Source organism: Ranitomeya variabilis, chromosome 1 (genome assembly GCF_051348905.1).
Source record: "Ranitomeya variabilis isolate aRanVar5 chromosome 1, aRanVar5.hap1, whole genome shotgun sequence".
Taxonomy (NCBI): domain Eukaryota; kingdom Metazoa; phylum Chordata; class Amphibia; order Anura; family Dendrobatidae; genus Ranitomeya; species Ranitomeya variabilis.
Window position 1 is genome coordinate 826,306,336 of NC_135232.1, and position 12,734 is coordinate 826,319,069.

General features: G+C 39.6%; 1 protein-coding gene across 3 annotated transcripts in view; it reads left to right on the plus strand.

Annotated features, from left to right (window-relative positions):
* RBPMS (RNA binding protein, mRNA processing factor) overlaps positions 1 to 12,734 on the plus strand; it is a 246,602-nt gene that overhangs the window by 87,310 nt on the left and 146,558 nt on the right. For all 3 annotated transcript variants that reach the window (XM_077275250.1, XM_077275260.1, XM_077275257.1), the window contains exon 2: positions 11,729 to 11,806. In XM_077275250.1, the coding sequence (XP_077131365.1) occupies positions 11,729 to 11,806 (78 nt within the window). The remainder of the gene's footprint in view (positions 1 to 11,728; positions 11,807 to 12,734) is intronic.

The following is a 12,734-nucleotide window of genomic DNA, read 5'->3' on the forward strand; positions in this document are numbered from 1 at the left end:
CACTGCCCATCTAGGAACCGTAATAAAAATCTTAGAGAACATGCACAGTGACACTACAGACCCAGGGCACCTCCGCATGCAGTTGTTTCAGTGCATCCAAGGGGAAGGTAAGACCGTAGCTCAGTATGTTAATACATTGCAGGAAGTGAAGACCCATATCACCAAGAAGACCCAAGAGGGGCAAAGACGACTGGCTCCATTGGATTAAGTGCTGTGGGATCAACTAGTCGCTGGACTGAGAGACCCCTACCTGAGACAAGCCTTAAGGCTATGTTCACATGTTGCATTTTTGCAGTTTTTTTTGCTGCATTTATTTTATGCAAATGCATTAAAAACTGCAGACTTGTGAATTCTAATAGATTTTCTTTTTTGCCTGGTAGGCTTGGCACGTGTGACTCCTGTTTTGTGTTGGGACACACTTTTATGGTGATGTAAAACAAGATAACTAACTTCAAAGCTTCTGACCATTCTACTTTTGTAAAGAGGTGTTCCACCTTTAGAAAAGTGGATGCAAAATGATTACTTTGATGTAAAATAGCAAACATAAATATAACTCCCCTTCCCCTCTCCTGCCCAGATTTCACTGCCACATCTCCAGTCTGCATTTTGGCTGCAACAGTGATTGGCACAGAAGTCCCGTAGTCAAGACATCACCACTGTAGTTAAAACAGAGACCGGAGCATTGATAGTGAATCAGTGCAAGAGTTTTGCGATTTCCATAATTCCACCACTTTTCCTTTGTGGTGTCACAATTTCAATATTGAGGCGTGTATATGCCTTTTAGAAGATTTTAATAGTTCACGTTGGTTTTTTTTTACGTACTTAAAAAATGAAAAGAAACAACAAAAAGCCTTAGTTTTTTGGAGTATAATGAGATATATATATATATGATCAACTTTTAGATCATTTTTTCATGCAGAAATGCCTCAAAAAATGATATGTCATATTTTTGAATTGACTTGCTGTTTTATTACATTTTTTATTTTTCTATGTTTTTTTTTTTACCATGCCTCATGAGCTCTGTGCTCTGACTAGTTCTATGCTACTAAGTCATCTCCTAAGATATTGCCTCAGACAGTAGGTCCCAGGAAGAAACCCACAATTTGCTTTTCTCGGATATAGGAAAAAAAGTACAGTGAGAACTGCACACGCACAAATCCCTATTACGAAACTAACTGCCCCCCTGTGACACATTACTGATGACCTCCCTCAGTGACCAGCAGCTTATTGATCAAGTTATATATAAGACTAGACTACAGCAGCGGCATAAAATTACGGTACATCAGATATTACTTGACACTAAATTGGATGACACAGGCTCTTTGATAAATTGTGTTGATCATTATTTTTAGTGATGAATACAATGCAATAGGCTTGCTAAACAGTATATTCTGATTTATTTCATGAATTTTACTTTTTATTGTGCTGGGCGGTCAGTATGCTATATGTCCTTTTCAATTCTTTTCTCATGACGCATTTTTAGGAAAGGGGTTCTTCATAAGGATGAAGAGTTTTATGGGGATTTTGACTGTGAATATCCTAGCTGTAGAAGTCTTTAGTCTTAGATTTTGCAATATGTTTGGAACACTTGCAACCTGAATCCTCCAGGTTAATATTTCCATTATGCATTCAGTTTTATTGGATTCTGTGAAGTAAGGCTGTCAAAGAAAGTATTTTTCTTCTTCGGATAAGAGAGCCTTTTTTTCTTCAACTGGATGGATATGTAATCAATGTTATCTTCCTATCAACCACTTCATCTTTTAGGCTTAAGTTTTTCTTCTTCATGGAAAACTATTTATAAATGCATCACCTTAATCTTTATTCCAAGGGCCTTTAACACTTTATCTACCCAACAGTTAATGTAAATGAATTTTGGAACTATGATTTTACAATTTGAATTGTATAACCGGCTACTCTATTATGGAAAATTTTACTTTGTGACTTGGATGGATCATGAGAACCGTTTCCAAGCCTGCTGAAGGAGGCCTATGTATATCTGGGTCAGCATAGATGAAGTACGTACACATGTGGGGTTCTTAGGGTTTACTCGCACTGCCTTTATATTCCCTCATGTGAGAGAATCATGCTGATTATGCTAATGAAACTTGGCTCAAACTCAATCAGGACCAAGTGTCATCTGATTGTGATCCGATTCTTTCGCATGAAAGAGTCATAGCACAGGTGCAGAGAAGATGGAGAACTTACTTTCTCCATCTTCTCCATTGTCTCTGTGCACGTATGTCGAACTATACTCAGAACACATCCAATTGCAGTCCGATGATTCACACGCACCCATACACTTGTATAGGTGTGGGTGATCTGTTTATCAGAGGCACTCATGACTCACAGAATGCTCCTATGGTTTTCTCATGCAGAGTTGGCATAAGAAAAAAATTGCTGTTATGCACTGCCGCATAGTATAACATTGGGCTGAGTGCTATCTGATAAAACATCGGATAGCACTCGGCCGTCTTATACGCTAGTGCGAGAGACAGTGGTCACTGCAATAACTTGAAACTTGGTCTGGACAAAAATAATTCTTCCCCTAGAAAAGATTGGAAAAAAATTGACTATAGGAACGTTAAAACTGAGGAGTATCGTTTAAATAACATCACAGGTGTCTACAAACTTGTAGTCAGTCAGGCTGCCTATTTGAAGGGTGAAAAGTAGTCACTGTGCTGTTTGGGATCATTGTGTACACCACACTGAACATGGACTAAAGAAAGCGAAGGAGAGTGTTGTTTACGTAGGATAGACAGAAAATTATAGACAAACATGTTATAGGTAAAGACTATAAGACCATTTCCACACATCTTGATGTTCCTGTTACTAGAGTTGCACATATTATTCAGAAGTTTAAGGTCTATGGAACTTTAGCTAACCTCTCTGGAATGGCCGCAAGAGGAAAATTGATGACAAATTGTAGAGCTGGATAATACAAATGGTAACCAAAAAGCCCAGAACAGTTTCCAAAGAGTTTCCGCTGTTTTGCCCATTGTGAACTTCATGGAAGACGAGCGAAGAGAATGTGACTTTTGAAAGCAAATCATAAGAAAGAGATACTGGAATTTACCAATATGCACATTGACAAGCCACAAAGCTTCAGGGAAAATGTCCTTTGAACAAATGAGACAAAACAGGAGCTTTTTAGCAAGTCATATCAGGTCTATGTTCACAGATGCAAAAATGAAGTGTACAAAGAAAACAACACTGTATCTATGTAATATGGAGAACAGTCTGTTATGTTTTGGGGCGGCTTTGCTGCATCTGACATAGAGTGTCTTGGTTCTTAGCCGGATGCAATGAAATCTGAAGACTATCAAGGCATCCCGGAGTGAAATGTGCTGCCCAGTGTCAGAAAGCTTGGTCTGAGTCGCAAGTCATAGGTCCTCCAGCAGGATAATGACGCAAAACACAGCTAAGCATCGAAGAATAACTAAGAGCAAAGCATTGAACTATTCTGAAGTGACCTTCTAAATCCTATTGAACATCTGTGTAAGGAGCTGAAATATGACATCTGGAAAAGTCACTCTTTACAACCAAGAACGCTGGAGCAGATTGCTTATGAGGACTCGGACAGAATACCTGTGGACATGTGCAGACGTCTCATTGAGAACAAAAATCACTTGTTTGTAGTTATTCTCTCAAAAGGTTGTACAAAAAAATATTAGGTTAAGGGTACCATCATATTTGTCCAGTCCATTTTCATTAGTTTGGGGTTTTTTTTCAATTTTTCTGGTGAATATGAATAACAATTCAAAAGCAATGTCTGATTTTCATTAGTTGTTATTCAATACATTTAAAATGAAAAGAAGTTGAAACTGACAAAAGTAACTTTGCTGACTATTGTGGGTTTTCTTACTTTAACAGAAGGGTACCAACAATTTTGTCCTCTTGTGTCCAACTTTGAAGATAGGGTGGTGTATACCTGAGGATCACTTTAAATTATTTTTTAATTTAATCTCTTTACCCCAAAGCCTGCTTACGCCTTCTTTAATCATGCAAAATGTTACAATTTTGACAAGTGTCACTTTATGTGGTAATAACTCTGGAATGCTTCAACATATCCCAGTGATTCTGAGATTGTTTTTCTTTGTGATACATTGTACTTCCTGTTAGTGATTAATTTAGGTTGAGATAATTTGTGTTTAATTAACAAAAACATCTAAAATTTGACAAATTTTGAAAAGGTAACAATTTTAAAACTTTGAACTTTTATGGCCTTAAACAAGATAGTTATACCACACAAAATGGTTAATAAATAATATTTACCAGATGTCTACTTTACATAATCATAATTTTATTTGTTAGAAGTTTATCAGCAATTTTTTATTTTTCCAACAAAATTTAGAAAACCATTTTTTTAGGTATCACATTTGAAGTGACTTTGAGGGGTCTATGTGACAGAAAATACCCAGAAGTGACACCATTTTAAAAACTGCACCCCTCAAAGTGCTCCAAACCACCTTAAAGAAGTTTATTAACCCGTTAAGTGCTTCACAGGAATTAAAGCAATATGGAAGGAAAAACTGGAAATTTTTATTTTTCCCCTACAAATGTTGCTTTGACCTAAACTTTTTAATTTTCACAAGGGAGAAAGTGGACCCCAAAATTTGTTGTTGAATTTCTCTTGAGTACACTGATACCCCATATTTGGTGGAAGACTATTGTTTGGGCGCATGCCAGGGCTTGAAATGGAAGAACCATTTGACTTTTGGAGAGCAAATTGTGTGGAATAGATACAGAATGCCATGTCATGTTTGCAGAGCCCCTGATGTGCCTTAACAGTGGAAAACCCCCACAAGTGACCCAGTTTGGAAAATACACCCATGGGAATTTTTCTGAATATTTTCTCATGCTAGAGTTCATATGAGTTTATGCCACCAGGGGTGTAGCAGCGCAAGTCAACGAAGCTGCATTCCATTCATTCCCCAGTTTTTACAGCCAGGGGCAGCTGCATTAGCAGGCTCCTGGTTGTAAAATTATTTAACCCCTTCAGGTGGCTTTACATTGTGGGACATGACTGTACGGCGGACCGGTATGGGATATTGGTGTTTTTTTATTTTTCCATTTTTTTCAGAAGATTGAGGGTCGTCAGTTGGATTAAAGAGTGCAATAAAAATATTAAAACACCATGTGTATTTATTTCATAAAAATACTTTATTCATAATGTGTGTGTGCTTATTTAACCCTTTATTACTATTGGAATAATAATGGATAGGTGACTTATTGTCATCTCTCCATTATTAACCTGGCTTAAAGTCACCTTACATTAGCAAGGTGACATTAACCCCTTATTACCCCCATATCCCACTGCTACTCGGGAGTGGGAAGAGAGAGGCCAAGTGCCAGAATAGGCGCATCTTCCAGATGTGTCTTTTCTGGGGTGGCTGGGGCAGATTTTTTTAGCCAGGAGGGGGGCAATAACCATGGTCCCTCTCTAGGCTATTAATATCTGCCCTCAGTCACTGGCTTTTCCACTCTGGCGGAGAAAACTGTGCGGGAGCCCACGCCAGTTTTTTCCGTGATTTAACCCTTTATTTTAACACCTAGAGCTCCCAAATTTTACACACAGACACTTCTAACATTATTAGTGAGGAATATTTAAAAATATAACGGATATGAAATGGTTTACTGTATGTAAACCATGTCTCATATCCTGTCGGGTTTGAGAAGGAGATAGCAAAAGCCGGCAAATGAATTACCGGCTTGTAAGCTATCTAGCTCTGTATTAAATATAAATATATATATATATATATATATATATATATATATATATATTTGTGTGTGTGTCAATATATATATGTACTGTATATATGACTATTCTATGTGTACACGTTTATTTTATCTATTCTAACCTCTGTGTGATTTTACTGTACACCGCACTGAATTGCCAGCTTTTCTCTATAACACCGGTGCGTATTTCTCGCAAGTCACACCCATGGTCCATGTGTAGTGCGTATTTTTCTCGCCTCATAGATTTTCATTGGTGGATTTTTTGCGCAATACGCTGACAAATTTTCTTAGTCCATAAAATACGTCCGAGAAATATATGGCTGATGGGAGCTGCACCCATAGAGAAACATTGGTCCGTGTGCAATGCATTGTTTTTGTGCCTCTCGCTCGTCCGTATTCCTCTCTAGTGTGACGCCTGCCTTACAGTTAAATAATTCACACAGATATCTGAGCAATTTTTTCCTATTCAGAAGGGCTGGAGAGCAATACAAGAATAAGTGTCTGTAGGCAACAGTGAAGCATGGTGGAGGGTCCTTAGGCTGGGTTCACATTGCGTTATGTCTGTCCGTTAGATGGACTGCGTTACACCGCGGCATAACGCGGTGTAGCGCAGTCCGTTAACGCTGACATTAACGCCTATTATTGGGCGCATCGCCAACACATGCCATAATGGGCATGCGCTAGCAATGTGCCGTCATTCTGTGACGGACCCTCAGACGCGGGCTGCAGCATTTCAGGGTCCGTCACCGCTAGCACAGATAGAGCATCTGCGCTAGCACGATCGCATAACGTGATCTTTTTTAGCCTTTGCGTTAACGAAGTCTGCTCAACGCATGCGTTGAACAGACTGCAGTAACGCAATATGAACCCAGCCTTACTAGTTTCAGGTTGCATTTCAGTAAGTGGAGTTGGGGATTTGGTCAAGATTAATGGCATCCTCAATGCTGAGAAACAAACACAAATACTTATCCATCGTGTAATATCTTCAGGTAATAGTCTGTCTCGAAATATATTCTGAAACAGGACAATGACCCCAAATATTCAGCCAATGTCATTAGGAACTATGTTTACTGTAGGACTCTGTACAATGTAACAATAATAAAATATAACTTATAATTCATATCAAATATAAAATATATTATAAAACTTTAAAGCATGAGAACACACCATCACCAAAGAGACACTTTAGTATCCAAGTGTCTCTTTGGTATCCAAGTGTGTCTTTGGTGATGGTGTGTTCTCACGCTTTAAAGCTTTATGATATATTTTTTTATATGATATGAATTAAAAGTTATATTTTATTATTGTTACATATTATAGAGTCACGGTGAGCTACCTGTTTTATGCTTGTACTGTTTATCCTTTTTGATACTGTAGGAACTTTGTTCAGCGTAAAGAACAAGGAGTCTTAGAAATGCACTGTGGCTCAGTGGTTAGCACTGCAGTGCTGGAGTCCTGGGTTCAAATCCACCCAAGTACAACATCTGCAAGGAGTTTGTATGTTCTCATGTTCGCGCTGGTTTCCCCCGGGTTCTCCAGTTTCCTCCCACACTCCAAATTCATACTGATAGGGAATGTATATTGTGAGTATCAATTGGGACAGTGATGATAATGTCTGTAAAGTGCTGTAGAAATTAACTGTGCTGTACAAGTGAGAAAAAAAAGTGATTATAAAAATGAAGATCTGTGTTTTTAGTTTTCCAAGATGCCTGGAGCAACCTCCCTGCCAAGTTCCATGTACAAGTGTACATATAAGAGTTGATGCTGCTTTGAAGGCATAGCATGATCACACCAAATTTTGATTTAGATTTCATTTTTGTTCACGCACATTACATTTTGTTAAATGATTCAAAATAAACTATTAACGCAATTTTTTTAAAGCATTCTTACTTTTCAGTAATGTTCCTCACCTGCCTTAAATTTTGTATAATTGTGTGTGTTTGTGTGTGCACATTTTTATATATAACTTATATTTGGTTAGTTGTACAGCTATTAATTTATGTCTGTTCTAAACTTTTAAAGTTTAGGAGGCAAAAGGTTGTTAGGCTGTACCAAATTGCTAACAGTTTGATTTTCTGCCAAAATCACTCGATCTCTTTGTGCTCCGTATTCTATTCTTTTCATCTTCAAATTAGGAGTCACCGCCATAAAAGTTAATCATTACATAGTAGGATTTAAAGATTTAGAAACATTCCTCAAGATGAATGTTGTGTTTTTATTCTTAAAAAAAAAGCCATTCATAGCTCAAGGGTTTTGTTAGTTTTTTAGGGGGAGGAGATGGAAGATAAGAATGCACCTGACCATGTAGAGCTATTGAAACCCGTGCATGACCTCCCAGGCTAAGCATATAGAAGAGTCTGTGTTTTTTCTTCTTGTCTATCAGGACAATTTATTTCTCACATAGGGTTTGAATGGATTCTTATCTGTTAGAGAAGTTTACTGCCCATGCAATTTTATTAGTGGAATGTTAGAAGAAAAGTTCTTTTAATTCTTTGTACCGTCCACTACCATAAGTCCAGGGGTGGACATACCATTGGAACAACCTGTGCAGCCGTTCAGGGGCCCAAGTGATAGAGGGCCCATTTCCACTTCCAAAGCAGGTGAAATTGTACATTACGATGAGCTATTACAGTGTAAAGTGCTCAAATAATGTTCTCGCACAGGAAACCTCTTTAGTTGGCGTCCACCAGAGACCAATATAGAGTCTTACAGGCAGTGCTCCATTGGAGAAAGGCTTTCTTTGCTCTTTCGCAAAGTGTTATGCAAGTGCCACACTGGAGATTCACTGTTCACAAGCCTTACAATATGACCATGGATAAATGCCAAGCCGGAATCTTTGCTACAAATGGCTGTTTTGGGGTGTGTGCCACTCATCAGGAAAGAGCAGAGTCTGGATGTTTGAGTGCGATGACCATGAAGTAACTTGGAGGAAGAAATGGTTCGCTTTTAAAGTGACCAGTTCTGTAAGGAGTCTTACTGGCAGTGCTCCATGGGAGAAAATTAAATCTTCCATAGAACGAACAAAACAAACCTGGTTTGGATACAATCTTTAGGGTCAGACATTGACATATATGGTAGTCTAGTCATCTCTCCTTTGAGGTATTTGCAAAAACTAGAAACATTCTCTCTACTACTCACACTGGTAATTCTACACAAATAGAAGGGCGGATGAGTGGTGGGTCCAACTTTCTATAGTACTCCCAATGTCTCTGAGGTACCCATTTTGAGATAACTGGGCATGGATCTGACAGATGGAGGCTGCAGAATGGAAGACCTTCATGGTGACTGTACGTTAGAAATGTACATTAGAAATGTATAGTCACATTTAATACCTGGATTTTAGGGTTGCTTTAACTTTAATGTCCTCCCTCCAAGACAGTATCTAAGCATGCTATATTTAGTTAATAATTGACCAGTAGGAGACTCTTTTGTTTTTGTTTTATGTGCCAATGGTTTTGTAGAAACAAAATTAGAATTATTACATATTAGCAGGATAGGTAACTACCTTCAGCTTCAACTCTGCAGTGAATGCTATGTAAACCCATAGAATGACACATAGGACTATATTGGTCAAAACTAGTGAGACCCTGTAGTATGTGGCCCTCTGTTATACCACTGTACATATAGCGATTGTTTATTATGCCGTCGGTAATGTGATATATAGAATAGACACCTCCAAATGGGTGTAATATGTGTGCAGCCTTATAGAAGAAATCGATTATTTTATCATTCTATCACTATGCCACACTAATAAGCATATGACCCCTTGAAGATGGCAGATGCTGAAATGCGCCCCAGGGTGGACGCATCCAAGGGACAATTCCACTAGCACCAGGTATTAATCCTCTATAGCAGGGGTGGACAATTAATTTTCCCAGGGGGCCACATGAAAGACCGTTACTGTTGTGGGGGGCCAAACCAATAGGCTGAATTTAATTCTGCTCAATATTAATATCGATATATTATTATCATATTCTTGATAATTTTACTAATATTGTATCACTTAATATTGAGTAGAATTAAGTATGCTGACATCCCTCTATATATCATTTGAACCCGAGTACAGCCCCTTCTGTATATCATATGAACCCCCCAACAGCCCCTTATATGCCGCATGAGCGCCATACAGCCTCCCCTATATACACTGCATGAGCCCCATACAGCCTCCCCTATATACACTGCATGAGCCCCACAGAGCCTCCCTCATGTGCAGCATGTCGCCCCCATATGCAGCACCATGTGCAGCATGTCGCCCCCATATGCAGCACCATGTGCAACATGTTGCCCCCATATGCAGAATCAAGTGAAGCATGTCACCCTCATATGAAGCACCATGTGCAGTATGTCACCCTCATAGGAAGCACCATGTGCAGCATGTCGCCCCCATATGCAGAACCAAGTGCAACATGTCATCCTCATATGAAGCACCATGTGCAGCATGCCACTCCCATATGAAACACCATGTGCAGCATGTCACCCTCATATGCAGCACCATGTGCAGCATGTCACCCCCATATGCAGCACCATGTGCAACATGTCGCCCCATATGCAGAATCAAGTGCAGCATGTCACCCTCATATGAAGCACCATGTTCAGCATGTCACTCCCATATGAAGCACCATGTTCAGCATGTCACTCCCATATGAAGCACCATGTTCAGCATGTCACTCCCATATGAAGCACCATGTTCAGCATGTCACTCCCATATGAAGCACCATGTTCAGCATGTCACCCTCATAGCAAGCACCATGTGCAGCATGTCACTCCCATATGAAGCACCATATGCAGCATGTCACCCTCATAGCAAGCACCATGTGCAGCATGTCACCCTCATATGAAGCACCATGTGCAGCATTTCACCCTCATATGCAGCACCATGTGCAGCATGTCACCCTCATATGCAGCAGCATGTGCACCATGTCACCCCCATGTGCAGCACCAACTTACCCCATGTGCAGCACCATGTCACCCCCCCATGTGCAGCACCATGTCACCCCCTTAGCCTCCCCATGTCCAACCCAAACAGCCCATACACATGAGAAAAAAATAACACACCACATACTCACCTCAGTCCCATTCCAGGGCGCTCTGCTTCTCTCCTTGCCTCCAGTGCACGGACTCTCCGGAGTACACAGCTGACGCGATGAAATGACATCATCGTGTCAGCTGTTTCGCACACTGATTGGTGGAGGAAGTGGCCGGAGGCCCCTCCTCCACCAAAGGAGTCAGCGGCGCAGTGCAGAGCCACAGATGGAAACAGCGAGCAGGTGGGCATTGTGCGGCCCATGGACCTCTGATTTCCGGCCCCACGGCTGTCTCCGTCCGCGGGCCGGACAGAGACAGCCAGAGGGCCGGTTGTGGCCCGCAGGCCGCACTTTGCCCAGGTCTGCTCTATAGCGGCAGATTATATGTATAAGAATTATGTTGGGCATTATTACATTTCTTGTCACCGTCCTCTGATTCATTCCACATTGCCTGCTGCTATCCATTTCTAGGCATTATTTGCACATGCACTTCAGATACCTTCTCTCTTCTCATTGTTTATATTGCTTTTTTATTGTATATACCTGTATATGCTTGTTCCTTATGATTATATCTGGTTTAGCAGCAATAATTACGTATTTATGTATATGATATACTGATATACTGATATCATCAGGTATTTTGTCTGCAGTTTTGCACATTGGCACTTTCTAAATTATTTCACAGTTATAATATTATCTCTGCTGCCATTCTCCATACATATTTATTAATATTTTTCTTGTCCCTTGTGTGTTGTGTCCGCTTCTCCACTGGTTATTTCATACCCCTACCTCATTTTAATGTTTATTTTATCTTCTGATATCAATAAAGTTATATTCCTTTCACTTATTCTGGGCTCTTGAATTCATTTTTTTCTGTTTTCTATTCCCACACTAATAAAAGCATGAAATCTTCTGCAGTGGTAACATCATTAATGTTTTTTCCCTTTTCTTGTTTTTGTCTTTTATAGGTCAGGACGCTGTTTGTTAGTGGATTGCCATTAGATATAAAGCCACGAGAGCTGTACTTATTATTCAGGCCATTTAAGGTAATTGTTACCTTTACAACACTGGGTTAATTGCACTATGCTGCAATTTAATTTTGGAAATATTTTTAAGATTGTAAAAATATAAGTTTTCGACTTGTTTATTTTTAGGTTTTTTATTTTTTTAATGAAGCAATTTTAAAAAATCACAAACTAATGTATTGTTTTTTGTGCATTACATTTTTCCCAATTTATTGCCAGCTAACATCTGGACATAGCATTTTTAATTGCAAAAAAATGATAAGAAATACACATCTAAAGCTGGACTGAAAAATGCCCATGTTAAATGGGTTGTCCGGGCTTTCTGTATAATCTGTGTGTGTATCTAGGGTGCAAAATGTTGACCATTTGTAATATACTCCCTGTCAGCATTCTGCCTGGTATCCTTAGTATTACTCTTAAGTCTGGTGAGCCGCAGCTTCTTCATTCTGGAGGAGCTGCTCACTCACCGACTAGAGTTTTCCTGTCTGGGAGAGACTAGTTGGTGATATTCGGGTATCCCACAAAGTGCCCATTTCTGTGGGATACTGGATATATAGTGTGTTTTCATATAATTGCTGTGAATTTTTATGTGGACTGTGCATTTTAAATACATTGTGAGACCTGCTGACAGGCAGCACGAAAAGGGTTAATCTTCTCACAGGCTCGATCAGGTGACCCAGCTCTGTATTAATATGCAGAAGGTTCTGGAAAAACACCTCAGGGCAGTCAGCCAATGACTGCAGCTCTACAGTCACATAGAAGGGGGAGGTGCCAAGTCCTGTGAGATAGTTTTAATTTGAAGTGGCAGTTGGTGGTCGGACATCTTGAGAAGAGGAAGCCATTTTGTAGGTGAAGGAATTACCTACCTCCCTGACTGCTTTGCTTAAAAAGGGGACTGACACCATAAGGGGAGTTAATAGTCTTCATATGAGGAAGACTACCATTGCAT